At 40.6% G+C, this 27,262-nt stretch overlaps 2 protein-coding genes and 1 pseudogene across 4 annotated transcripts; 1 reads left to right on the top strand and 2 right to left on the bottom strand.

The window, feature by feature from the left end:
- Nucleotides 1-115: 115 nt before the first annotated feature.
- Nucleotides 116-5,625, bottom strand: med4 (mediator complex subunit 4). 2 transcript variants are annotated; one of them, XM_021597598.3, is made up of 7 exons: nucleotides 5,346-5,625; nucleotides 3,784-3,850; nucleotides 2,197-2,367; nucleotides 1,992-2,049; nucleotides 1,803-1,889; nucleotides 1,430-1,561; nucleotides 116-1,272 (listed from the first exon to the last, which is right to left on the bottom strand). In XM_021597598.3, exons 1-7 carry the CDS (start codon nucleotides 5,414-5,416, stop codon nucleotides 1,100-1,102), a joined length of 759 nt encoding a protein of 252 aa, XP_021453273.1. In that variant the 5' UTR covers nucleotides 5,417-5,625; the 3' UTR covers nucleotides 116-1,099. The 2 variants fall into 2 exon arrangements, with proteins under 2 accessions (XP_021453273.1, XP_090086253.1); XM_090230127.1 differs by lacking the exon at nucleotides 3,784-3,850 and having other exon boundaries at nucleotides 5,346-5,451.
- LOC110520342 (integral membrane protein 2B) lies at nucleotides 5,468-23,003 on the top strand. Its single transcript, XM_021597597.3, has 6 exons — nucleotides 5,468-5,817; nucleotides 19,403-19,534; nucleotides 19,740-19,976; nucleotides 20,135-20,245; nucleotides 20,463-20,613; nucleotides 22,139-23,003. The coding sequence occupies exons 1-6, from the start codon at nucleotides 5,737-5,739 to the stop codon at nucleotides 22,225-22,227; spliced, it is 801 nt and encodes a 266-aa protein (XP_021453272.1). The 5' UTR covers nucleotides 5,468-5,736; the 3' UTR covers nucleotides 22,228-23,003.
- On the bottom strand, nucleotides 22,907-26,646 carry LOC149984675 (uncharacterized; annotated as a pseudogene). Its single transcript, XR_016494940.1, has 3 exons — nucleotides 26,502-26,646; nucleotides 25,508-26,031; nucleotides 22,907-25,362 (listed from the first exon to the last, which is right to left on the bottom strand). The product of XR_016494940.1 is annotated as an uncharacterized LOC149984675 (transcript).
- Nucleotides 26,647-27,262: the final 616 nt, after the last annotated feature.

Raw genomic sequence — 27,262 nt, 5'->3', positions numbered from 1 at the left:
GACAAGGCTATAAATAAATACATATGGTCAAGTCAACTCCACATTGCGCATACGTATAACTTATTATACAATGTCCTGTCAAATTATATCAAGAATATCAGCACCACACAAAGTATTTACTCAAAAGTTGTATTTATTTACAAGCCTGAAAAAAACTACAATATATACAGCCTTATTTACACATGGAGCAACAAGTCAGTCAATTAATATGCAGTTTTTCAATATAAAGAATATAAGGTGTGCTTGATGAATCTTGCCTGAAATAAGCAGTTTTTACTTTTGGAAAAAAAAGAAAGAAAGTAAAAAAACTCAGGTAAGTGCAACTACAATGTCAAAATCCACTCCTGGTGACATGTTTTCAGCAATAGCAGAGATGATAAGGAGCACTTGGGTTCGAATCAACTTTTTTTTTTTTTTTTATGAAATACTGTTATATTCCTTCCTACACAAAAGGTACATGTACTTTTCAACACTATTCCCCATTGCCAGTCTAAAAAAAAAAAAAACAGCAAAGAAACAAATAAAGGGGAACCTGATAGCAAACGAAAGGAGTATGTATGTCTGTTATCAGTCACGTAGTACCAGACATTTCCCTGGGGTGTATTCCTTAGTCGGATTCCATTGCACAACATTTGGTCTGTTACAAAACATTTTGCAACGAAAACCTTTACTCTAGGAACCAAACGAAACGGGACCTACCCAAATTTGTCAATAGAAACATTTGTTTTCATCGCAAACCGTTTTTCATTACCGAATCTGACTAATGAATACACCCTGAACTGAAACAGTGGACTTTAGAGAGAGCTGGTGATATTACATTGGGGATCACAGATAGTGTTGTACAAATGTCTCATCAACAAGCCGGTAATAGAGAGGGTCAGAGAAAAACAAGACCATGAGATGAGAATCTCTCAATATTCTCTGGATTCTATGTAGTTGTTTGCTATATTGGATAGCTAAACCTGTATCAACTGATGCTTATCGTAAATGTTATGGGTGTGATGAATAGCTGGGTCTACGAGGTACTGGGTGTGTCCAATTCCCAAATCAGAGTCAGATATACACACACAGATGGGCAGACAGAGACAGACACACACACTTAGTCCGAGTCACTGCTGCTGCTAGATGAGTCTGTAGACATGGCCTCCACGTCGTCCTCGTTCTCCTTGTTGTGGCCGGGGGGCTCCAGCCCAAAGTCGTTGCCATGGTGAGGAGGGAGCATGCCCACTGAGACATCTGATGATTGCCAGGGGTACTGAGGGGTGAGCACATCTGATGAAGGGAGGTAAGAAAGAGTAATTAAACAGTGATAGGGTTAGTATTACAGTATATTTCACAGAAACATATCAAAACACACAGATCCCAGGAGAAGACAAAAACAGTTGATTCCATTTGTCAAAAGGAGGAACCACACAAACCGAAAGCATACCTGGCAATCTCCCAGCTGCCAGTGCATCTCCAGGGAGGTGTCCATTCACGCCATTGGTTGGCAGGTTGCTCATGTGACCCAACAATCCACTGCGCATCTCCAGGTCAGTGGGGTATGGTCTACGCGGATCACCTGTTATAAGGAATATGCCATGAAGTTGATTGAAGAGTAATTACAGTAGTATTGTGAATGCAAGTGACGGCTATGAGAGAGACTGAGGTTCAAATATTCCCCATCAGTACTGAGAGGAATTTCCAGTCTGGTGAGAAGGAACATGCAAGGGAAGGAGGATCTGGCGGGGGGTGGGGGTTGAAAAATAGAGGGCATCGAAGACAGCATAACAGAAGCTCAAATGGGCAGAAACAGGACATACCTGGTACCCAGTTGAGAGGGGCACAGACTGCATTGCTGGCACTGATCCTGTGGGCATATTTGATGATCTCTTCTGAGGAGATGCTCCCTGAAAGACAACAGTACTTTTAGTTCCATGTATTATCTTTGGTAGTATTTATCATAAAGTTCTCCGGCTATTCAGATGAATGCTGTGAAAAATCAGGCTCACCTTTTTTGGCCTTATCAATAGATTTCAGTTTCTCCTTTGCTTGGTATACAGCAGTTGCCTAGAAGAGAGGTTTGGGTAAAAAGGTTAGGTTGAATCAAAGTCAGAAACAAAGTGCTGTTTTGTTCCAATTGCATGTTATTAAAATGTGACCCATTTTATAGTCTCTTTAGGATTTCTAATTTGTCCTCAGCTCTGCTGTACTCACAAGTATATGTTCAGCCTCCTTCAGCTGTTTCTGGAGCTGCTGGATGTCGCTGTCTCTCTTCTCCACCTCCTTCTCAAGGACCTGCATCTCCTGGTGCACCTTGCCTTGCTCATGGGCCACCCTCATCAGCTCCTGGAACTCTTTGTCTCTCTGTACCAGCAGCTCCAGGATCTGCCCACAGCAAAACACATCCATTTAGACTTCTGACATCTATTGCATGCACATTGCAATGTATACTATTAAGTCAGAGTTGTATGGAGAAAAGGCAGACTCAAAAACCTATTTCACAATACATGTAAAATAAGAACTACATTTTATTAGTGGTATAGTGTACATTTAATTATGTGACTATTAGCGATATTGCTACATAAAAAATAAAAAAAGGTATAGACGGGTTAGTTGACATCACGAAAATGATGTGCACGCTTCAATGGGGCAGAAGTCTGTGTGCTGTTGTGAGTCTGGATGGCCAGATGGCTACTTCTTGTCATTGTTGCTAGCTATGTGGGGAATCATAAGTGGCTTGTTTCAGCTAGTTTCATCTTGTTCTTGATATCATGTCTTGTTTTGACTGATATCACATCTATGTTAATATGGCTAAAATTCACTAGCTAACCCACAACTGTAACAATGTATTTCAGAGACAACAAGTGCTTATTGTGCAAATGTATTTGTTTTCAATAAACATTGGAGACGAAATATAGTTTACATGTTGTCAACTATCTTAGCCAACCTTGTCTTTTTTTTCTAAACAACCAACCTGTCTACATAGCGAACGCATTGTACAGTTTTATGTTGAATCAGATGCCTGTTACTAGCCCTTGATCCTGACTCTCAGTTCCATTACATTACACATAAGAGTCATGACGGCATCTTCTGTACGGGGGAGTTTAAGACACCCAACGCTCGGTCTGAACATTAACACGCATCGCTTGCGATACAGTTTTGAAAGAATAAGGACCCTGTTTTTCATATCAGCGAGGAATGCATTTTTTCACTCCAAAAAATTTAGGGGGTTCGCACTGGCTGAAAGTTGACTGCATTTGAATTGGAGCTGGGCTGCCTCCTGGCATGAGCCAGGTGCTCCGTTCAAAGCCCAGGGCAATGTCGGCTTAAAACAAAAGTGACGTAATTAAGCACGTGTAGTACAAAGTAAGATTGTGTTTTCACATGCAAAAGTGATTGTTTTTGATAAAAAATTATTTAATCTGCATTCCCAATGAAAACTAAGTAGAAAATAAACATTTATTTTATGGAACATATATGACAGCGGTGCAGATTACTGTTCAATTTGACAAGGCCCCCCCCCAACAAACGTGTTGTTACTGAAAAATACTGTTGGCTGCAACTGTGATAAAACCGGTTAAAACAGTGTACATTAAATGTGTATTTTGCATTTGTGAAATAGTTCTTACGTGATATGAAATTAACGTGATTTATGTTTCTAGAACCGTACCACAATTGATTCACGTTTAGATTACTTGGCTGTTTTGTTTTCCAAAGCCAATTTGCCTTTAAACAGAATATCTAAGGTCCTACGGAGTAACGTTAAGCTCCTTTAGTCCATTATTCGGGTTAGCCTGTTACCTGAGTGTCCTCACCTCCTTGAGGGAGTTTTTGGCTCCTTGACAGTGCAAGCATCTCTATCAATTCCCTGAAATATGAGTAATATTGGGTTTAGTTTCCATGCATGATAATGGAGAGAAAACAGAACTTCTCAGTTTGAAAGACAATACTTGACAGAGAAAATGACCAGATAATAAATTAATGCTAATCAGTTACTTGAACATTGCGTTTGCAAAGATGAGTTAATATAGTCCTCCTGACCATCCATTCAGACCTGGTCTCAGAGCATTTCATATTATTCTGTACGTATCTCAGATATATGGTTCATAAGACAGATGGTTACTTAAGGTAAAAATGAAAGGTGGGGGATTGTCGGGCGTAATACGCAAATGTCTAGCAACCGAAATGAGAGTTTGAATCTCATCACGGGCAACTTTAGCCCTTTTTCAACTTCATACTACTTTGCAACTACTTAGCATGTTTACTAACCCTTCCCCTAACCCAGCTAGCATTAGCCACCTAGTTAGAATTTGTAACATATGTTTTGCAAATTCCGAACATATTGTACATTTCTCAAATTCGTTAAATATTGTCAATTTTGCTAATTTGTAATGTACATTTAGCAAATTCATAACATAATATGAATTGTAGTTTGTAACATATCATAAATGGGTGATGGACATTCACATATTAATACATAACATAAGAAACGTCACATATACAATATGGAGTGTTTCGGATTTACTAACAGAATAATACAACATACTCTGAGACCAGGTTGTCCATTCAATAAGTCAAACCCATTTATAAATGCCTACGTTTCTGGGACCGGTTTCCCACAAGCATCTTAAGGATAAATTAATCTTAGAATCCTAAACTGAATTTAGCCTTAAAATGTTACTATGGTTCTAAAATGAACTTAGTCTTAAAATTATTTTGGGAAACCGGACCCTGGTTCTGCGTGTACAACCACAGCTAGAACAATGAGACAGATATTTCACTGGATGGATAAATTTGAAGCATCCGCTTGGCGTTTCCCCTCACCTATGGTAGTGAGATGAAGCCCAAGGGCGGGCAGTGGGAGAAGATCGAACGAGATGGATTGTGGGCGAAATCGATAAATCATTTGATCTCAATACAGTTTTCTGTTCCCAAAACTAGAATCTGTTATAAACAGAGTGGACTAAGGTTTGTAGACTTTACCTTTTTTGTATTTAGTTTGTATTTATTTGTAAATATAGTTGTTTAAGAGTTATTGCACACGCGCAATTTACAGTAGGCGTTCCCTAACGTAAATATGCATATGACGCTAGAACGCGCCAATAGGATCTCACTAACTCGTGCTTGCTCTGCACCCCTCCTTACCTACTATGCCCACTATGGCTCATTTGTTCCCATTGGAAACGACACGCTGTGCTCTCTTGGTTTAGTTATAAAAATCTTTGGTACTACTCAGGTCGCTAACAATACACTCAGAACAAGAAACGTAGGCAACGGCATTTTTGAATTAGCGACAAACTAGATACTTTGAATGGCTGTTAAAATAACAATTATTAAAGGTTGAGAAAATAATCATTTCGTACCTGGATAACACCTCTAAATCGTCCAGTACCAATAATAACCGCTCTTTTGTAGATTTGTCAGCCACCGCCATGGTTGTTGCCACGCCACTGCGCAGGACAGGAAATTGAGCTAATATTTTGTTGTCTGGAAAGAAAGCTTGGTAGCGACTGTTCTCGCCCTCTGTTGGTCGTTACATCAAAAAGAGAAAGAGGCGGAGCCACATCTAGCTATACTAAATACTGAAGAAAAGTTAAGAGTCTGTCTGCTATTGCGTTTGAGTTAGGCAGTACAAGTTGTGTTAAACTACGGCGTCTGATTTAGGAGCAGTTGCAGCAAGATACCAAACAATTTCGACGTGATAAACACAGTCGTTCTCTTTTTTTCGAAATAAAATAAAGTGTGCATTTCACGATGGTGAAGGTATCTTTTAATTCGGCCCTCGGGCAGAAGGAAGTGAAAAAGGACTGCGAAACCCTCATTCCCGAGGACAAGGTGAGTCGCTAAATACTGTAGGAATTTTTACAGAAAATTGTATAGCTTCAGCAATCCACAGATATGTTTTTTGACTCACTGAATAATGTTCACTGTATTTGATTTTGATTTTATTTGGATCTCTTTTAGTCCCCATTTGGACTAATCTTCCAAGAGTCCTTAAACATTAAAATACTATTTATAATACAAACACACTTTCACATATAACACACTATTACAAACATACATAATATACTAGCATAATGACCCAATAAATACTCAATCTAAAAAATATTGATTCTTCATCTACTATAGTCCCAAAACATTTCTATATACTATATTTAAATTGTTTTAAAATAATGTTTAAATGTATATATTGAAAGGTTTCTAGTTCAGTTAATTTATTCAATTTCTTTATTGCTCTAAATCGAAATGTTATTTTGCCTATTTCTCTTTTCTGTCTGGATAATGCATAGATAGATGGTGGACAATCTATTCCTAGTATTTACGGAATGCCTGTCTCTTACCAACTGAATACCGTTGTGAATAGAACTTGGCCGTTTTAAATTATGTATATTATAAAATAAAATAAGCATGTTTTTTTTCAATTATCTTGTCGATTGATGACTAACCAAGAACACTGCGCATTACTGCAACAGAATAACCATATCTCCACCATAAAACAATCCTAACTGCTTTATTCTGTGCATTCTGTAGCCTCCTAACTTCACTTGATGATGCATTTCCCCAGACCACCGAACAGTAGTTCACCTGACTCTCAATTAATGCTTGGGTTATTTGCTGAATAATTTTTCCTGGTAAATATTTAGCTATCCTTCTGACTATGCATGCTGTTTTAATAAAAACATTTTTTTTTTTTTTACATGGATTAGTTATTTGAGACAACCATGATAAGCAGTTGTCTAGCTGCACTCCCAATAGTTTGGTTTCTGCCACTTCAATTTGTACTCCTCCCATACTTAATTGTATCCCATGCTGTTTTGGCCTTTTCCTAGTTGAACAGACCAACATAACTTTGGTTTTCTTGGTGTTTAAAACAAGTTTGTTTTGGCAAACCCACTTCCTGATAATCTCCTTGTAAAGCCTGCTGTACCTGTTGAACCGATTGTCTTGCTGCATAAATTGTAGTATCATCTGCAAATATAGTAGCTTGAGTTTCAACCAAGGCATAGGGAAGGTCATTGGTATATATTAAGTAAAGAAGTGGCCCAAGGCAGCTTCCCTGCAGTATTCCACAGTTTAACTTGTTATGGCTGCAATCCCGATATCGGGATAAGTGTCATCAACAACCGCTGAATAGCATAGCGCTACATACAATAAATATTTATATTCATGAAATCACAAGTGCAATATAGGAAAACACAGCTTAGCCTTTTGTTAACCCACCTGTCGTGTCAGATTTTGAAATTATGCTTTACAGCAAAAGCAATCCAAGCGTTTGTGTAAGTTTATCGGTCGTTCGATAAAACATTTAAGTACACGTAGCATCAGGTAGCTCGGTCACGAAAATCAGAAAAGCAATCAAATGAATTGTTTACCTTTGATCTTCAGATATTTTCACTCACGAGACTCCCAGTTACACAACAAATGTTCCTTTTGTTCCATAAAGATTATTTTTAGATCCAAAATATCTCTGTTTGTTTGTCGCATCATGTTCAGAAATCCACAGGAAAGAGCGGTCAAGACAACGCAGACAAATTCCAAGTAGTTTCCATAATGTCCACAGAAACATGTAAAATGTTTTTTATAATCAATCCTCAGGTTGTTTTGAAAATATATAATCGATAATATATCAACCGCAAATGTCTTTCACAGTAGGAGATGGAAAAGCAATACCTATCCAAACTCTGTTGCGCGAGCAAAACTCATGTGACCACTTGACGCGATGTTATCGTTCCTGCTCATTTTTCAAAATAAAAGCCTGAAACTATGTCTGAAGACTTGACACCTTGAGGAAGCGATAGGAAAAGGAATCTGGTTCATATCCCTTTAAATGGAGCAAAGGGACGCTATGGAACATGGAGTTTTCAAAATAGAAGTCACTTCCTGCTTTGATTTTCCTCAGGGTTTCGCCTGCAATATCAGTTCTGTTATACTCACAGACAATATTTTGACAGTTTTGGAAACTTTAGAGTGTTTTCTATCCAATACTAATAATAATATGCATATTTTAGCAACCGAGACTGAGGAGCTGGCCATTTACAATGGGCACCTTTTCATCCAAGCTACTCAATACTGCCCCTGCAGCCATAAAAAGTTAACACATTAGGGGAAGAAAACGAACCATTTGATATAGGTGGACTGTTTCCTGTCAGTTAGATATGACTGTACCCAATTCAATGCTACCTCCTTAAAACCATAATGCATAAATTTTGTCTAAATTATTTCATGATCCACTAAATCAAATTTGACAGTGGGGATGTGTGTTCAGGGTGATGAGCTGTGTTGCTTTTACGCCAAACATAACATTTTGCATTGTTGCCAAAAAGTTCAATTTTGGTTTCATCTGACCAGAGGACCTTCTTCCACATGTTTGGTGTGTCTCCCAGGTGGCTTGTGGCAAACTTTAAACAACACTTTTTATGGATATCTTTAAGAAATGGCTTTCTTCTTGCCACTCTTCCATAAAGGCCAGGTTTGTGCAATATACGACTGATTGTTGTCCTATGGACAGAGTCTCCCACCTCAGCTGTAGATCTCTGCAGTTCATCCAGAGTGATCATGGGCCTCTTGGCTGCATCTCTGATCAGTCTTCTCCTTGTATGAGCTGAAAGTTTAGAGGGACGGCCAGGTCTTGGTAGATTTGCAGTGGTCTGATACTCCTTCCATTTCAATATTATCGCTTGCACAGTGCTCCTTGGGATGTTAAAAGCTTGGGAAATCTTTTTGTATCCAAATCCGGCTTTAAACTTCTTCACAACAGTATCTCGGACCTGCCTGGTGTGTTCCTTGTTCTTCATGATGCTCTCTGCGCTTTTAACGGACCTCTGAGACTATCACAGTGCAGGTGCATTTATACGGAGACTTGATTACACACAGGTGGATTGTATTTATCATCATTAGTCATTTAGGTCAACATTGGATCATTCAGAGATCCTCACTGAACTTCTGGAGAGAGTTTGCTGCACTGAAAGTAAAGGGGCTGAATAATTTTGCACGCCCAATTTTTCAGTTTTTGATTTGTTAAAAAAGTTTGAATTATCCAATAAATGTCGTTCCACTTCATGATTGTGTCCCACTTGTTGTTGATTCTTCACAAAAAAATACAGTTTTATATCTTTATGTTTGAAGCCTGAAATGTGGCAAAAGGTCGCAAAGTTCAAGGGGGCCGAATACTTTCGCAAGGCACTGTATATACCTTATGTCATGCCTTATTGGAATGTATTTATTGATAATATCTGTTGGAAAAAAGTTTGGCTGTTGCCACACGCATACCTTTACATGCTTTTTACATTGTATCACACATTTAAAAATATAATGAAAGTGGGCCCTCTTTAGACCTATACATGCCGCTTGTAAGACTATGATCCTTGCACTATACATGGTACAGGCAACATCTTGGTGTCATTATACTCCTTATAGTGTGCTCTAAAATATGGAGTATTTGTATATTCTGAATAAAAAATGTTCACATTAATTTATTCAACATGAAATATTATTATAAATGTCTCAAAATACCCTTTTTGATTTAGCTTATTTTTAGATGTATGGTTTGGCACAAAATACTCTTTAAACTAGGGCCCCCCCCCCCCCCCCCAAAAAAAAATGGGTCTACTGAAAGTCGTTCTGTCCTTTCGACCAATCGATTGGTCTAAATGTTTAAACTTATTTTTCCATATAAAGACACACACCCTATGTTTGAATAATACCAACTACAAATGCATTGAGCTTGTCTGATGCTTTAAGCACACTAATTGATTAAATAATTAAGACACAAATAACTTAAGAGCCCGGGCACACTGTTAAAAATAATAATAATAATGACAGCGAGTGCCTTTGTGACTGGCACACGTTGTCTCGCTCTCCTCCCTACTGCAGAGAAAAGGCACCACAGCACAGCAAGTGTTTATTGCGCTCTCTGTGCTGAAGCTGCAACATTTCAAATTCCTAATTTGTTTAGGAAAACCATTCCCTCAACCCTTGCTCTCTTTACATGAAACATGTGAGCATTGCATGCATGTGACCAATAGGGCCTGATCTATAGCCTATCATAATCACATCAATAAATTGGTTATAACAAACTCCAAACACAGTAATGTCGACAGCAAAATGGATGCGGAGAACATGAAAGCAACTTGAAATGGGTGAATGTTTACTGGTTGCTCAGGAGGGAAAGGTGAAGTCAGATCTATGGAAGACATTTTACTTAGTTGTAGAAACTACTGGAGATCAAGATAAAGGAGGGTATAGCAGTAAGTGTTGTGAGTTATGTTGCTGTTAGATTACAATAGTATTTTGTTTCTGGCCATTTGGTACAGTTTAGACAACACTAAATATGTGTACCAGAGAGGCTGTTCTAACGGAATTTTTTTTCTATAAAGCCTTTATTATAGCAGACTAAAAACAGTTGCATGCATTCAAAGCTCCCTTAATTTTAAAACGAAAATACTTGATTGTATTTCAAAGCATGAATGTCTCGTATGTTCTGATGGATGAACAAATTAATGATTGATTTGATGCAGTAGCCTATATATTGAAGTTACGTTATTAAGACTAAACAGCTTAGGCCTACAGCTAGGTGGTGGTTATACAATGATACTATACAAAGCCTACTAATGATAACGACATTATGATAATGATGATCATTATAATAATAACAATGAGATCAAGAAAAAGGAGTATAGGAGTGAGAGCTGCATGCATATTATGTGACAAACAGGTGCTGTTAGATTAGTATTTTTATGCCTGTTTGGAACAGTGTAAACAACACTAAATAAATTATACCTAATAGCAGTCTGTTCTAACTAATTCTTTTTTAAAGCCTTTATTACAGCATAGCAAAGATTTAAAAACCGCCAAATCTGTGAAATTGCTTTACCCAACATTTTGCCGTTGCATGAGGCTTTGTGCTCAAGGAATCAGAAGGCTATTAAACAAACAGGCAACAGAAGCAATATCTAGCTTATTTCGGTAGATATTCTGTATATTTCGGTATATATATATATACAGTACCAGTCAAAAGTTGACACAGCTACTCCATTGCAGGGTTTTTCTTTATTTTGACTATTTTCTACATTGTAGAATGAGTGAATACCTAAACTATGAAGTAACGCATGGAATCATGTATTAACCAAAAAAAAGTGTTAAACAAATATGAGATTCTTCAAAGTAGCCACCCTTTGCCTTGATGACTGCTTTGCACACTCTTGGCGTTCTCTCAACCAGCTTCACCTGGAATGCTTTTCCAACAGTCTTGAAGAAGTTCCCACATATGCTGAGCACTTGTTAGCTGTTTCCTTCACTGCTGTCCAACTCATCCCAACCCATCTCAATAGGGTTGAGTTCAGGAGATTGTGGAGGCCAGGTCATCTGATGCAGCACTCTCCATCACTCTCTTTCTTGGTCAAATAGCCCTTACACAGCCTGGAGGTGTGTTTTGGGTCATTGTCCTGTTGAAAAAACAACATCCTAAATGACCCCCAGCCTTTAGATGTGAGCTGAACAATGCACTTGAGATGCATTTAAAGCCTATGGATGCGAAAGTGAACTTATTTCCAAACGTTTAGGACAGTTTTATGCTGCTTTGCAATCTATCAACAGCAAGGGTTCCATTAGAGGCGCAATATTTTTTACTGATGCATTTGGCAATATTAAATTAATACGCACAAAACATATGAACAAAAGCATTCGCTATGAAAGTTGATATGTAGGCCCTTCATATATTGGCTATGCACAGCACTTTGTTCAATTTACCGAATCGGTTATTGTTTTCTTGCTCAAACCGCGAGCAACACCTGTAAACCCAGACATTTCTCTCAAAACACAGGGATGTTGATGCTGCTGCCTCTGCGGCATTGTTCTCAATCCCTATATTTTGCTATTATGCACATAGCAACATATTAATCGTTTTCATGTTGAATATATGGATGTGAAATTGTATTTCAGAATGTAGCGATACTCCATATTTTAGAGCCCGCTATTAGGAGCATGAGACCAAGGTGTTGTGTGTATGGTTGGTTGTGTTACAAAAAAAGCATATCAAACAACCTTCCAATGAAGGTTCTATGTGACAATTGCCAGAACAGTCTAATACCACAAAACAAAAATCAGCCCATGCTGGCATTGAATCACCCTATACAGTATGTTTGCTCCTTTGAACTTTCTGGGGTAGTTTAGGGGACAGTTATCTTGTTTTTATTTGGGGTAGTCAGTGTTTTCTTGCTGGCCAAATGTTCACTCGGATGAGTTTAGAGACAAAGCAAGATGACCAAAGTAGCCTACTCTTGGGCCCAATAGGCAGCTTGCTTTCAGGTTAGCTAGGCAGGCATAGGCTTCAAATGCATTTCAGAGGAATTCTTCACCTGAGACTTAACCCACACCAGTGTGTTGCCAGTGTCTATGTTAATGTAAGCTCTAGTGTTATTTTTCGGGAACTGTGTTTCCATCAGAAGAGTGATACAGGACTTTGGGCGAGCAGAATCAACAACAAGACAAGGTGTTTAACCAATGTTCAGTTAGCCATTCATTGTATTGTAGAAGCCAGATGAAAGGAACCGGTGGCCAGGCCGTGGCACCAAGTCGGAGCAGGTCCACCGATGCCATGAGACTGGAGACGGTCCATGGAAAGTGGAAACTCAAGTCTGAGCCTTTTTGGTAAAAGACTGGGATAAGTTTCAGGTGAAAATGCTCCATAAAATGGAGGGAGGTGTTTTTACACCACTTCCCAGCTGGCAGGATGCCGCTCGCCTGGCTAGGGAAGCCGTCTAAGGGAATGTGTTGGTCAGTAGCTCATCAGATGGCGTGAGAGACGGACAGTGGGAGGGTTGGCTCTGTTCACACTCTGCCTGATTTAACAGGTTTCATTTCACCTTTATTTAACCTCTCTGGGATCGTTCGGGACGCTAGCGTCCCACCTCGCCAACAGCCAGTGAAAGTGCAGGGCGCCAAATTCAAAACAACAGAAATCTCATAATTTAAAGTTCCTCAACCATACAAGTATTTTACACCATTTTAAAGATACACTTCTCGTTAATCCAACCACAGTGTCCGATTTCAAAAAGGCTTTTCGGCGAAAGCAGAACATAGGTTAGGTCAGCAACTAGTCACAGAAAGCATTCAGACATTTTCCAACCAAAGAGAGGTGTCACTAAAAGTAGAAATATAGATAAAATGAATCACTAACCTTTGACGATCTTCATCAGATGACACTCCCAGGACTCAATGTTACACAATACATGTATGTTTTGTTCGATCAAGTTATATCCAAAAACCTCAGTTTAAATTGGCGCCATGTTCAGAAATGCCTCCAAAACATCCGGAGAAATTGCACAGAGTCACATCAAATAACAGAAATACTCATAATAAACTTTGATGAAACATACATGTTTTACATAGAATTAAAGATAAACTTGTTCTTAATGCAACCGCTGTTTCAGATTTCAAAAAAGCTTTACGGCAAAAGCACAATAATCAATAATCTGAGAATGGCGTTCAGCCACAAATGCAAGCCATACAGTTACCCGCCAAATTGTGGAGTCAACTAAAGTCATAAATAGCATTATAAATCTTCACTTACTTTTGCTGATCATCGTCGGAATGCACTCCCAGGACTCCCACTTCCACAATAAATGTTTGTTTTGTTTGATTACGTTCATATGTATGTCCAAATACCTCCGTTTTGTTCGCGCATTTAGTTCACTATTCCAAAGGCACAATGCATGAGCGCAAAATCCAGAAAAAAAGTCAAAAGAGTTCCATTACAGTTTGTAGAAACATGTCAAATGATGTTTACAATCAATCCTTAGGGTCATTTTATAATAAATCTTCAATAATATTGCAACCGGACAATAGTGTATTCATTACAGAGGAAAAAGAAGGAACGGCGCACCCGTGTGACCACGCAGTAAACAACTGATTGGCCACAGCCTAGTCCACTTGTTGAAACAGCTCTTATTCAACCCCCTTCCACAATAGAAGCCTCAAACAATTTTCTAAAGACTGTTGACATCTGCCGGAAGCTGTGGGAAGTGCAATCTGGCCCCATAGACACAGCATATTGGATAGGAAATCACTTAAATGAAACTACAAACCTCAGATTTCCCACTTCCTGGTTGGATTTGTCTTCGGCTGCCATATGAGTTCTGTTATACTCACAGACATCATTCAAACAGTTTTAGAAAATTCAGTGTTTTTTATCCAACACTACTAATAATATGCATATATTAGCACCTGGGACAGAGTAGTAGGCAGTTTACTCTGGGCACCTTATTCATTCAAGCTACTCAATACTGCCCCCCTGTCACCAAGAAGTTAACCAGGTAGGCCAGTTGAGAACATGTTCTCATTTACAGGGGCAGAGTGATTGGCAGCAGGCACAGGGCGAGGGTGTGTCCTATGTGCTGTCAAGGGTTCGACCAATAGCACGCCTGAGTCTGCTCTGCAACCACTTGACAGTTCAGTAATATTATGTAAATATAGGCCAACTTCATAATGACATACACCCCTTAACAACACAGAGGCACCCCTAGAATGTGGTATTGTTATTTGCCTTACCTTTGTCAAGTTAAACCTACTAGTGTGCCTGTGTGGCTAAGATATGACCAAAAGACGGCTAGTTATAGAAACAGTAGATCTAGCTAAACGCATGTTGTTTTTCCAAGTTGCCTACTAGCCACTTTATAAACAAGATGGCTCCCCACAGAGAGTTGACATTAGGAAGTCAAGTGATGTGGTTGTCAGCAGATCCCCCCCCCCCCTATGTAGTTTGCATGGCCTCGACTAGGCAACTTTCAAGGGTATGTCTGTGGTCGGCATGTTTGAATACGGAAGCAGATCTGATATCGAGTTAGCACCTCAGTCTTTTCCTGTCAGCTGAACGCATCAGCTACTTACTGAGCTAGTTGTTATTAGACAACCTTGGCAACACGTTGGTACATAAATGCATAAACTGTTGCATGTAAATCATGGATGGAGCATGCAAATGTACAATAGAATGAAAGTTCAAACTGACTGTTTTGAATGTGTCATTAGCAGTCTCTATAGATGGGAGGGAAATGCCTTGTTGTATGGAAGTGAATGCAAAGTAGGAGCGACGAATATTCAGCAGTGCATAGACTTGGCCTAGTCAGTCCCCCCATGATTTTTCAGGGATTCTGACATTTTGCATGGCGATTGGTCGCGAAAATGCGCTGAGGGAAAACCTTCGGAGCTTGATTGAACCATATTATGCGGTACATGTGCAGTGATTGGTTGAAATTACAAGCCCACCTTTTGATGGGTCAGTTTTATGCTATAATATTGCAATGATTTGACCGTTTTATGCAGAAATAGTGTGTGATTGGTCAAATTTGCTAGCCCTAACGTGGTTAGAAAGGTTCGTAAATAAGACGTGCTGGCCATAAATTCACTGAGCATTACTGAGGATATATTCTGGGCATGTTGGGGTGGAGAAGGAAGAAGATTAGGATTTAGTTGCCTGTGCAATGTGAGCTCTTCCTCGGTCACAGTAAAACACTACCTGTCTCCGAGCTACTGAAATTCTACCTCTTTTCAGGGTGTTACATTCCTGAACTTTAGAATTAAGATGCTGTGTCAGTTCGAAAGTAGAAGGGGAAGTATTTTCTCTCCTTGTTAGGGAATTTAAAAAGAGGCATACTATAGAAAACAAATTGTACTCCTCTCCCGTTTGCAATTGTTATTTTTGATGTTGTAAATGCAGTGGTAATACAGCATGGCTTGATTTATGAAGACGGTCAGTACCACTGAATTAGTCTAGGCCAGGTAGTTTGCATACTGGAAACTTGGCCACACCTGCTGTATCCTTGTTATCTGTGGCATCAGCAGGTTGGGGAGCATGTGGAAACTTGCAGGAACCCATAGCTGAGGGACATCCTTTCCTCGGAACAGATGTAGAGGCTGGAAGAAGATGCTGAGCCAAGGGAGAGCAGGCTCTGACGCAACCTATTTCGTTTTCTTACAAGAAGAAGCATAAGCAGCTGAGTTCACCCTCAAGGCCCTAGGGAGAAATAAGGCCAAAACAACACTTTTTAAACACATAGCCCCCAACTTATGTAGCATAGCATATGACGCCCTCTATACCATGTGAAACCACAATGATAACATAGTCAAAGGCGATGCATACGTGTTTGTCTGTAGTGGCTTTTCCAAAGAGAGAAAGACGAGGACACGCACAACAACAATTTGAAGCTCATAAAGACACAACAAGCCTCAGAAACACACAGTTAATGTGGCGTCTCATTGTACCATAGGCAGAAATAGCATTTATCTGAGAGGGAGCACAAGTGTTCGTGTGTAGTGGTTTCCTTGGTGTGACTGGTTTGGACACACAGACAAAGCATTGATCATCACCCTAGCGTGACTGTGTGATGTGATTGCAGCCCCAGATGTAGGCCTAGAGCCAGTGGTCTGAGGGGGCTTAGCTGTCTGAGGGGAGAGTAAACATGCTTAAAGTATAGGACAATATTAGGCTACATAAAGTACAGCACATCCAGTATTTTTAAAAGTCCAATGCAGCCATTTTTTTTTTATCTCAATATCAAATCATGTCTGGGTTACAATTAAGAACCTTACTGTGATTTGTTTTTAAAATTGAATAAATGAAATAAAAATAGTAGCTTCCTAGCTATGAACAATTTCTCAAGCATCAATTTTGATAGGACTGTCTGGGAGTGGGGAGGGGTAACTGAAAACTCGCTGTTATTGGGCTGGCTTGGTTAGACGCTGTGAGGCCGGTTGTACATATTGGCAATTCTCTAAAATGATGTTGGAGGCGGCTTGTGGTAGAGAAATGAACATTCAGTCCTCTGGCACCAGCTCTGGTGGACATTCCTGCAGTCAACATGCCAATTGCATGCTCCCTCAACTTGAGACATCTGTGGCATTATGTTGTGTGACAACTGCACATTTTAGTGGCCTTTTGTCCCCAGCACAAGGTGCACCTGTGTAATGATCGTGCTGTTTAATCAGCTTCTTGATATGCCACACCTGTCAGGTGCATGGATTATCTTGGCAAAGGAGAAATGTTCACTAATAGAGATGTAAAAGAATTTCTGCACAAAATCTGAGATGTTTTTTGTGCATGAGGAGCATTTCTGGGATCTTTTATTTCAGCTCATGAAACATGATACCAACAGTTGCGTTCATATTTTTGTTCAGTGTATTTAAAACGTTTGACTGCACTGGGCCTTTAAGACACTTGACTAGGTTTTCTGCAGTGTACACTAAGCTATGCTCCCATATTGTCTATTTCAGGGTCAAAAGTATGTTTCTTGATAACATTTACGCTGATGTCCAGTATCTGCATACAGCTTCTGGATGCGTGTATGTTCTTCCCTTTCATCCTGCAGAAATGGGGAAACCAACATAGTCAGAGCAGAAGAACACAAAAGGAAGAGGAAGTGAATTGGAACAGACTGGAGGAACAAAACTGAGACCAAGTTTAATTTTAGCGCAGCAGCTTTATACTATCAAAGTTCAACATGAGAAAAAAACCTGAGGTTAATGTGCGGTTGTGGGATGAATGTCAACTTTAATAAAGCCTCTGACTCTGACGATTGTAACCAAACCGTTCATGGCTTTGGGCACATACAGACTCAGTTACAAAACCATCCATGATGGGGATTTTGTTTTCTCACTGGGCGTAATGGTGTGAGGTAGGCCCACCACAGCATTTGAATCAGACTTTGTCATTGGCAGAGATTCTTGTTGCTAATGAAGCAGAAGTTCCTGTTTTAGTGCATTATATTACCCTATTTACTCTTACAGTAAGTCGAAGCCTGTCCCTGGAAACTCCCCTTCGGTCAGCAAAGGCAAAACCACCCTGGCATTTTGATCTCATGGGGAAGAGATTAGAAGTTAAACCAGCCAGAAAGCCTCAAATATTCCCTTTTTGCCCTCTCTAGGAAATGACTTGCAGCCAAGGCTTCCGAACAGAGTGGATATAATGGGATATACGTTAGTGTTCCTCTCCCCCTTGCTCCCTCTTGGTTTTTGCTATTAGCCTACTCCCCTGTGTTTCTCCCTCCTAGTCTCTCTCTTTATTGCTTTGCGTCTCCCTGGAAACGCCACCCTGCTGCTCCGAGATTTGTGTTGACATTAACTTGATTGAGGTCAGGCTAGCTCTTACTACTTGGGAAGGGCGAAGTGCTTGCTTCTCATTGTGCAATAGCTTTTCTGCTGAAGTTTGGTTGAGAATGTGGGCTCTTCCTGTCAAACTATTGTTTGGACCCAGAAACGCTTACTCATGCAGTCATACTCCTCAACTGTACAGATGGGCTCAACAATAAAAATGTTCTCAGTCAGCAAACTTGTTTCTTCGGAAGCCAGCTCTAGAACTTCCTATTGTTGAAATGTAGAGAAATATGCCATCAGGGCATTACTGAAAAATGTTGAGACTTAATGATTTTCCTCCAATGCCCATACTCATTACCTTGGTCAGCTAGACCAGGGGTCGACCCATGTCTAGAAAGTCCCTTCACAAGGGGATACGAAGATGGTGGACAGTTTTTAAAGAAGAGACCTTATCGTGAAATCCCATGTTTGCTGATAAATACTGTGTCGTTTGTCCACATGACTCACTCCCTCAGTCAACCTCAATCAGCTCAATCCATGGCTGTTGATCAGAGCACTTAGCTGTTCATTATAGCAAGCAGGGCCTTTGGGTGGTTTGCAGTCCTCCTTAGATCTTTGACCCATCTGAAATTCCCAGGACGTTTGGGAGTGTCTGGGGTGAGTCAAGTGCTAGTGTTTTAGTTCACAAGCTTTTTTTTTTTAAATAGAGCTAAGACCAGCTGTATTACACCAAGATCCAAGGATCAAACCCATCTCCTAGCCTTTTCTATATCACAAATTGACTGCAATAATGTCAAGGCATTAGGAATATACACTGTAGATGGTCTACTCTCCCCACCCTCTGTTTTCTCTGTTCTCCTACTCTTCCTACCTTTTTTTTCTGCTTTCTATCTCTTCGTCTCCCTCTCTTGCTGTGCTTTTGTTGATTTGCATCATCACTCGCCCTGCTCTGTGCCTCTTTGGGGAGAATGAAGCCCCCTTCATCCGTTCCTTAAACACTGCCTTTGTTTCGTCTCCGCTCGCCATGCCAATGTGCTGCACCCCCTCTGAACAAACCTTACCTCTTTTTGTTGTTTTGAACCAGGAGTGTTGCCAAAACTCTCATATCTAGTGTGGCTGTGCCCATCCCTCCTACACTGCCTTGAACACAGGGGTGAGGTGGAAAAGGAAAGAGAGAGAAATGAATGGAGAGAGAGGGCAGAGAAAGGAGAGGTTAGAGATGGGCAGAAGTTTTTCAAGAGAGAAAGATGAGGGATTGAGTGACTTAAAAACCTGAAAATACAGTGTGTGTATGTCTGTTTGCCTCACATTCGGCCTCTTCCCTCTGTTTCTTTAGGATCCGGAGGTGGCTCTGCCAGTGCGTCAGCAGTCCAAGGCCTGGTGCTGGTGCGTGTGCCTGGGCTTGGCCCTGATGCTGTCTGGCGTGGTTGTGGGAGGGGCCTACCTTTACAGGTACTACATCCTGGAGGTGAGACTGGACCACTCTGACCCCTGTGTTTATCTAGGGGTTATTGAATACTGTAACTGGCAGGATTGGAATGTTGTATTTATTGTATTTGAATACATGATATGTTTAGAGTTTTTATTTGACATGGCAAAAGATACATTCTGCTCGAAGGGCAGAGCTCCATGCAGTGAAAAGTGGGAATATAAATGTATTCTGTGTCCACCAGGAGGGCAGGGTGTTTGTGTGTGGGGCAAAGTACCGAGAGGAGGACATTGTGAACTACCATGAGGAGACAATGATGACCCAGGAGGAGGAGGATGTGGAGCTGGACCTGCCCTCCAGCTTTAAGATGATCCAGGAGAACATCCGCATACTGGTGGACCAGGATGTGGCTCTCATCAACGTACCCGTGCCCGAGTTCGAAGACGGTGACCCCGCCGACATCGTCCACGACTTCCACAGGGTAAGACTTGACTGAATTGAAAACTTCAACCAGGCTGTTTTTTGCTAACCCCTGTTTGTTTCTGTGGGGATAACAATCCACAGACCATGGATTGTTTGTGTTCAGTGGCATTTCTTAAGGTCGTTATCTTAGTCTGTTCTATTGGTGCTTCTCCACAGAAACTGACTGCCTACCTGGACCTGTTCCTGAACAAGTGCTATGTCATCCCCCTCAACACTTCCATCGTCATGCCTCCCAATGACTTCCTGGAGCTTTTGGTCAACATCAAGGTAACAGGAACTGCTTTATGAACCATGTTACAATAATGATAGTAATACATTCGATTTCTTACGCACTCGTCTGGGTACCCAATGTAACCTTATACTGTTTTTACAATGTTGTAAGAGAGACTGACATTTAAATGTTTTTGAAATGAACCACTTAGTATCTCATGATGTTAATGATAGGATGTGTTAATTCAATGTTGTATTCCTCTTTCTTCCCGAGGCTGGTGCCTACATGCCCCAGTCCTACCTGGTCCATGAGGAGATGGTGGTGACAGAGCGCCTGGACAACGTGGAACAACTGGGATTCTTCATCAACAACCTCTGCCAGGGCAAGGACACCTATAAGCTTCAGCGCAGAGACAGGATCCTGGGTCAGTACACACCTGCATAAATACACACACATACCATACATCACACCTTGCGCACGCTTCATAGTTCTTTGGAAAAGTGAAGAATTATGCTGACATGCCCAAAGGAAATGGGCTTCTCTTACATTCAGCCGTTTTTTAGCTTGAGCTCATGACTGACTGGTCTCTAAGTACGCAGTTAGACCTCCCATACCTAACACACTACTCACACACACGTGCAAGTATTCACACACACGTCTAACAAAACTACCAAATGGGCATTGCGACATACACTATATATACAAAAGTATGTGGACACCCTGGATTCTGCTATTTCAGCCACACCCGTTGCTGACAGGTGTATAAAATCAAGCACACAGCCATGCAATCTCCATTGACAAACATTGGCAGTAGAATAGCCTTACTGAAGAGCTCAGTGACTTTCAATGTGGCACCGTCATAGGATGCCACCTTTCCAACAAGTCAGTTAGTCAAATTTCTGCCCTGTTAGAGCTGCCCTGGTCTATTGTGAAGTGGAAACGTTTAGGCCACACAAGCTCACAGAACGGGACCGCCGAGTGCTGGAGCATGTAAAAATCATCTATCCTCGGTTGCAACACTCACTACCAAGTTCCAAACGGCCTCTGGAAGCAACATTGGAACAAGAACTGTTCGTCGGGAGCTTCATGAAATGGGTTTCTATGACCAAGCAGCTGCACACAAGCCTAAGAATGCCAAGTATTGGCTAAAGTGGTGTAAAGTTCACCGCCATTGGACTCTAGAGCAGTGGAAATGCGTACTCTGGAGTGATGACTCATGCATCACCATCTGGCAGTCCGATGGATGAATCTGGGTTTGGCAGATGCCAGGAGAACGCTACCTGCCCGGATGCATAGTGCCAAATGTCAAGTTTGGTGGAAGAGGAGGAATAATGGTGTGGGGCTGTTTTTCATGGTTCAGGCCTCTTAGTTCCAGTGAAGGAAAATCTTAACGCTACAGCAAACAATTATGTTCTAGACAATTCTGTGCTTCCAACTTTGTGGCAACAGTTTGGGAAAGGCCCTTTCCTGTTTCAGCATGACAATGCCCCCGTGCAAAAGGCAATGTCCAATTGAGATTGGTATGGAAGAACTTGACTGGCTTGCACAGAGCCCTGACCTCAACCCCATTGAACACCTTTGGGCTAGATTGGAACGCTGACTGCAAGCCAGGCCTAATCACCCCCAACATCAGTGCCCGACTTCACTAATGCTCTTGTAGATGAATGGAAGCAAGCCGCCGCAGCAATGTTCCAACATCTAGTGGAAAGCCTTCCCTGAAGAGTGGAGGCTGTTATAGCAGCAAAGAGTGGACCAACTCCATGATTTTGGAATGAGATGTTCAATGAGCAGGTGTCCACATACTTTGTCATGTAGTGTTTCTGGCTCATCTCTTTACTCCCAATGAGTCTGAGCCTGTATGAACAACCAACCACCATATTGTGGCATCTTATACAGGTTTTTGTTAGGCGTAGATCAGCAATTTAACCTTCCCATCTCCCACATTACAGGTATGCAGAAGCGTGAAGCTCTCAACTGCCACAAGATCCGTCACTTTGAGAGCAAATTTGTGGTGGAGACCTTGATCTGTGAGCCCTAGTGACGTCGCCATGGGCAAAGTGTGACATCTTCTCTGTACAACCTCTTCATTTCACTGGGAGCGCAGTTGGAGATTTGTAATCCTCATTTTCTGTTTTAAATTTTCCCATTTTGTTATTCTACATCAGGTAGTTGTGTGATAATTTTTATGTGAAATGGGGCAATTTTGTCTGCTTAAAATCTGTCAATCAGTTCTGTGTTTTTTTTTCATTATACAGGGATGCAATTATTCGATAGAGGGTTTCTATTTTTTGGAGGATATATTCAACGGCGGGACTGCTAGCTTGTGAAAAATGTAAACATAGATCTCAAAATCATCAGTGAGGTTAAGATGACTTTAGTAATCAAACTGGGATTAAGGGGCTTGAAGCAGATAATGTATGGTATAGTCAGATTTTCTGAAACTGAGTCTAATTTGTATTTTTGAATACAGAAACAAATGTGCAAAGGACTAGTCCAGGGTGTTTTATAGATGTTACATTTTCTGTTGAAACTGTTAAGATGTCTTAACTGGAAAACATCTTAAAATAAGTGTGGATACATGTTTCTTTCATCTAGCTTTAAGAATAAATAGAATAAATCAAAATCAAGATAGTTGTCTATATAATTTAAATCAGTTATTTTTTTCTTATACAACAAAGGAAAACACACTTTTTTTATATTGGGATAAAAGTATTTAGTTCTTTTTTTTTTTTTTCCGAACTCCATCTATATTACTAATTTGTATATAACCTCTGTAAAGATATGACCAACACCACAATAAATCTTAAACCAGTACTACGGACCTCCATGGCATAGCCAGCGTGTTTGTGACAAGAACATATCAAATAAGTCTGAGTGCTTTTCTTAAATACACATTTGTCTGCTAACTTGGCGCCATCCATTTCTGGCATATTTTTTTTTATGTAACGTTTTATTTAACTCGGCAAGTCATTTTAAGAACAAATTGTTATTTACAATGACGGCCTAGAAACAGTTGGTTAACTGCCTTGTTCAGGGGCAGAACGACAGATTTTTACCTCGTCAGCTCAGGGATTCAATCTAGCAACCTTTCAGTTACTGGCCCAACGCTCTAACCACGAGGCTACCTGCAACCCTTTTCCTGTGAGCACATTTGCCACTCTTTTGAATGGAGTCATTGGTACATGTTGACTGTATGCGCTGTCTCATTTGCTTATGTTTGCTCCCATAGCAGTATGTCTCTCCTCTGATAGCTAAATGTGGTGACGGATCAGTTGACAAAGTATGACTATAAGCCCTGTTAAATGATCGTAGTGGAACTCTGCAGAGGTGGGACCAAATCACAAGTAAGTCTTAGCACTCAAGCCAAGACAGGCAAGTCCGAGTCAAGTTTCGAGTCCTAAACAAGTCATAATGTGCTCTTCACCAAATGTAATAGTATATTACATTTATGCAAATCATGAATGCTTTTAAAAATATATATTTATTACTTTCCAAATAAACTTTATTTCCATGGAAATACATGGGTAGCCATGAGAGACAACAAAATATTGTAGTGCTCTCTCCAGATATACTCTACACATTGCATTTGCAAAATACCAAATTTGATAAAAGTCTTAAGTCATATGAGGACGCAGTATGATGCCACCATGGCTGAAGACACGCTCCACCGGAGCACTGGAGGCAGGCACTGCAAAGACCCTGATGTCTACTCGGGACAGTGAAGGAAGAGCCTTTCTGTTCATTGCCCAGAACAAGAGGGTAGAGGTCGACTGATTAATTAGGGCCGTTTTCATAACAATCGGAAATTGGTATTTTTGGACACCGATTTGGCCGTTTTTTTTTTACACCTTTTATTTAACTAGGCAAGTCAGTTAAGAACACATTCTTATTTTCAATGACAGCCTAGGAATGGTGGGTTAACTGCCTTGTTCAGGGGCAGAATGACGATGTTTACCTTGTCAGCTCGGGGATTCAATCTTGCAACCTTACAGTTAACTAGTCCAACGCTCTAACCACCTGATTACATTGCCCTCCACGAGGAGACAGCCTGTTACACAAATGCAGTAAGAAGCCAAGTTAAGTTGCTAGCTAGCATTAAACTTATCTTATAGAAAACAATGTCAATCATTTTCACTAGTTAACTACACATGGTTGATGATATTACTAGTTTATCTAGTGTGTCCAGGCTCGTAAGCATTCATTCAAACAGCACTTTAGTGCGTTTTGCCAGCAGCTCGTCGCTGTGCTTCCAGCATTGAGCTGTTTATGACTTCAAGCCTATCAACTCCTGAGATTAGACTGGTGTAACCGATGTGAAATGGCTAGCTAGTTAGCGGGGTGCGCGCTAATAGCGTTTCAAACGTCACTCTCTCTGAGACTTGGAGTGGTTGTTCCCTTTACTCTGCAAGGGCAGCGGCTTCTGTGGAGCGATGGGTAACGCTGCTTTGAGGGTGGCTGTTGTCGATGTGTTCCTGGTTCGAGTCCAGGTAGGGGCGAGGAGAGGGACGGAAGCTATACTGTTACACTGGCAATACTAAAGTGCCTTTAAAAACATCCAATAGTCAAAGGTATATGAAATACAAATCGTATAGAGAGAAATTGTCCTATAATTTCTATAATAACTACAACCTAAAACTTCTTACCTGGGAATATTGAAGATTCTTGTTAAAAGGAACCACCAGCCTATTCATATGTTCTCATGTTCTGAGCAAGGAACTTAAATGTTAGCTTTTTTACATATTGCACTTTTACTTTCTTCTCCAACACTTTTTGCATTATTTAAACCAAATTGAACATGTTTCATTTTATTTGAGGCTAAATTGATTTTATTGATGTATTATATTAAGTTAAAATAAGTTCAGTATTGTTGTAATTGTCATTATTACAAATAAATAAAAAAATGAATCATCCGATTAATCGGTATTGGTTTTTTTGGTCCTCCAATAATCGGTATCGGCGTTGAAAAATCATAATCGGTCGACCTCTACAAGAGGGCATTCTGTCCTTTGCATATGTCAAAGTAGTGCTGGAGTGGTCCCAACAGCTTTCTTCTGCCTCTTACAGTATGCTGCAAACAGCCCTTCTTCTTGTCCAAAACTATGGTCCTCTCGCTCTTCCTCATCAACAAGAGGCACAGCTTGCTCAGTCCCTGTAGCATCTTGCAGAATCAGTTCTGGCAAAACAGGTAAAAGCATAGCAGAAACAAAAAGGCCAGTATTAGAGTATTAGTGATGCAGGTGGTTACACTGAAAAAGTATTATTGTTGCAGTCAATTGGTTTAAATGATGAGAAAAAGTTACTTTAAACTCAATATTTACCTTTCACTCTTTGTGCCACCTCCTCCTTGACCAGCACATGGTGCTCCACCCACATCAGAGAAAAAGCCAGATCCAAGGCAGCTGCTTTGAGGTAGACTGGATCTGAAAAGGGGGCAGTGATTCCATCTTGAGTTCTGGCCATTTTCACATGGAAGATTCCAATAAATATTTTGTTCAGGGATGCCTGGAGATTTCTGACCAGGCCGCTCAGGAAATGGACTTGAGGTTTCCGCTGCTCCAGGTGGTGAAATCATGGACAGGACCGAGGGAACAACAGAACTGATTGTGACTATCTTCTCCCCGTGTCATATCTGTTGCTTCTCCAAATGGCTTCAGGATGTCCACCAACTCCTTCAACTTATTCCACTCCCGTACTGTGAACAACAACTCCTTCAACTTATTCCACTCCCGTACTGTGAACAACAACTCCTTCAACTTATTCCACTCCCATACTGTGAACAACAACTCCTTCAACTTATTCCACTCCCATACTGTGAACAACAACTTATTGTGCCCAACAACTCCTTATGCCCAGCCTTTTCTAAAACATGACTGATCTTTAGATGGTCATATTGGATAACTGTCTTCACTTGTCTCAGTGTTGAGTTCCACCTTGTGTTAACAGCAGCAGGGATGCCTCTTTCCCCAAATTCAGCATCAAACACATGAATGTTGTGCTTGTATGTAGCAGTGAGCTGATTTTTGATAACTTTGAAAGAGGAATCATCACTTTTGTTTCTTTCAAGCCATCTCCCACCATCAGCTGGAGAGTGTGGGCAAAACACTGCAAGCACTGTTTTTTTTGCAATAGCAGCATCCACTGTTTGCTGGTCTTCCAGGGTTAGGTCATTCCAGAGCTCTGGGTCATCAAGGTGACCTTCGTCATGTACTTCATCTTCTTGTTCAATGGGGAAACACACCATGAATGCTTTTCTCATGTTGGCAGCATTGTCACTAATGATATTGTGAAATTTATCTTCAATGCTGTACTCACCACATATGGGCTCAAATTGCTCACAGATTCTTTCGGCCGTGTGTGGGCCTTTGAAGCGGTCACAGGCCAAGAGATTGGACTTGAGCTGTATCCTCTCTCCATCTTTCTCCATACAGTGCACAGTGACACCAAGGAACCCCCTCATCTTCCGGTCGGACCAAATGTCCACTGTGACTGAAACATGGTCTGTGTTGCTCAACTGAGTTTTCAGTTTTGAACATCTCTCTGTAGCGAGGTTCTCTACTTTTGATGTCAATGTTCTTTTTTATTTATTTCACCTTTATTTAACCAGGTAGGCTAGTTAAGAACAAGTTCTCATTTGCAACTGCGACCTGGCCAATATAAAGCAAAGCAGTTCGACACATACAACAACACAGGGTTACACATGGAATAAACAAACATACAATCAATAATACAGTAGAAAAATCTATATACAGTATGTGCAAATGAGGCAGGATAAGAGAGGTAAGGCAATAAATAGGCCATGGTGGTGAAGTAATTACAATAGAGCGATTAAACACTGGAATGGTAGAATGTGCAGAAGATTAATGTGCAAGTAGAGATACTGCGGTGCAAAGGAGCAAGATAAATAAATAAATACAGTATGGGGGTGAGGTAGATTGGATGGGCTATTTACAGGTGCAGTGATCTCTGAGCTGCTCTGATAGCTGGTGCTTAAAGCTAGTGAGGGAGGTAAGAGTCTCCAGCTTTAGTGATTTTTGCAGTTCGTTCCAGTCATTGGCAGCAGAGAACTGGAAGGA

This window comes from Oncorhynchus mykiss, chromosome 3 (assembly GCF_057628025.1).
Source record: "Oncorhynchus mykiss isolate SJ-2025 chromosome 3, ASM5762802v1, whole genome shotgun sequence".
In the NCBI taxonomy this organism is placed as follows: domain Eukaryota; kingdom Metazoa; phylum Chordata; class Actinopteri; order Salmoniformes; family Salmonidae; genus Oncorhynchus; species Oncorhynchus mykiss.
The sequence above is the reverse complement of the archived record's forward strand: the minus strand, read 5'-3'. Positions and strand labels throughout refer to the sequence as shown.

What these genes read in the sequence shown, in the direction of transcription:
- LOC110520342 (XM_021597597.3), top strand. Translation starts at nt 5,737, where the DNA reads ATGGTGAAGGTATCTTTTAATTCGGCCCTCGGGCAGAAGGAAGTGAAA. An exon ending in CCCTCATTCCCGAGGACAAG is followed by an intron (nt 5,818 to 19,402) that starts GTGAGTCGCTAA and finishes CTGTTTCTTTAG; the next exon opens with GATCCGGAGGTGGCTCTGCC. An exon ending in TCGTCCACGACTTCCACAGG is followed by an intron (nt 19,977 to 20,134) that starts GTAAGACTTGAC and finishes GCTTCTCCACAG; the next exon opens with AAACTGACTGCCTACCTGGA.
- med4 (XM_021597598.3), bottom strand. Translation starts at nt 5,416, where the DNA reads ATGGCGGTGGCTGACAAATCTACAAAAGAGCGGTTATTATTGGTACTG. An exon ending in AGGAGGCTGAACATATACTT is followed by an intron (nt 2,050 to 2,196) that starts GTGAGTACAGCA and finishes CCTCTCTTCTAG; the next exon opens with GCAACTGCTGTATACCAAGC. An exon ending in GGCAGCTGGGAGATTGCCAG is followed by an intron (nt 1,273 to 1,429) that starts GTATGCTTTCGG and finishes TCCCTTCATCAG; the next exon opens with ATGTGCTCACCCCTCAGTAC.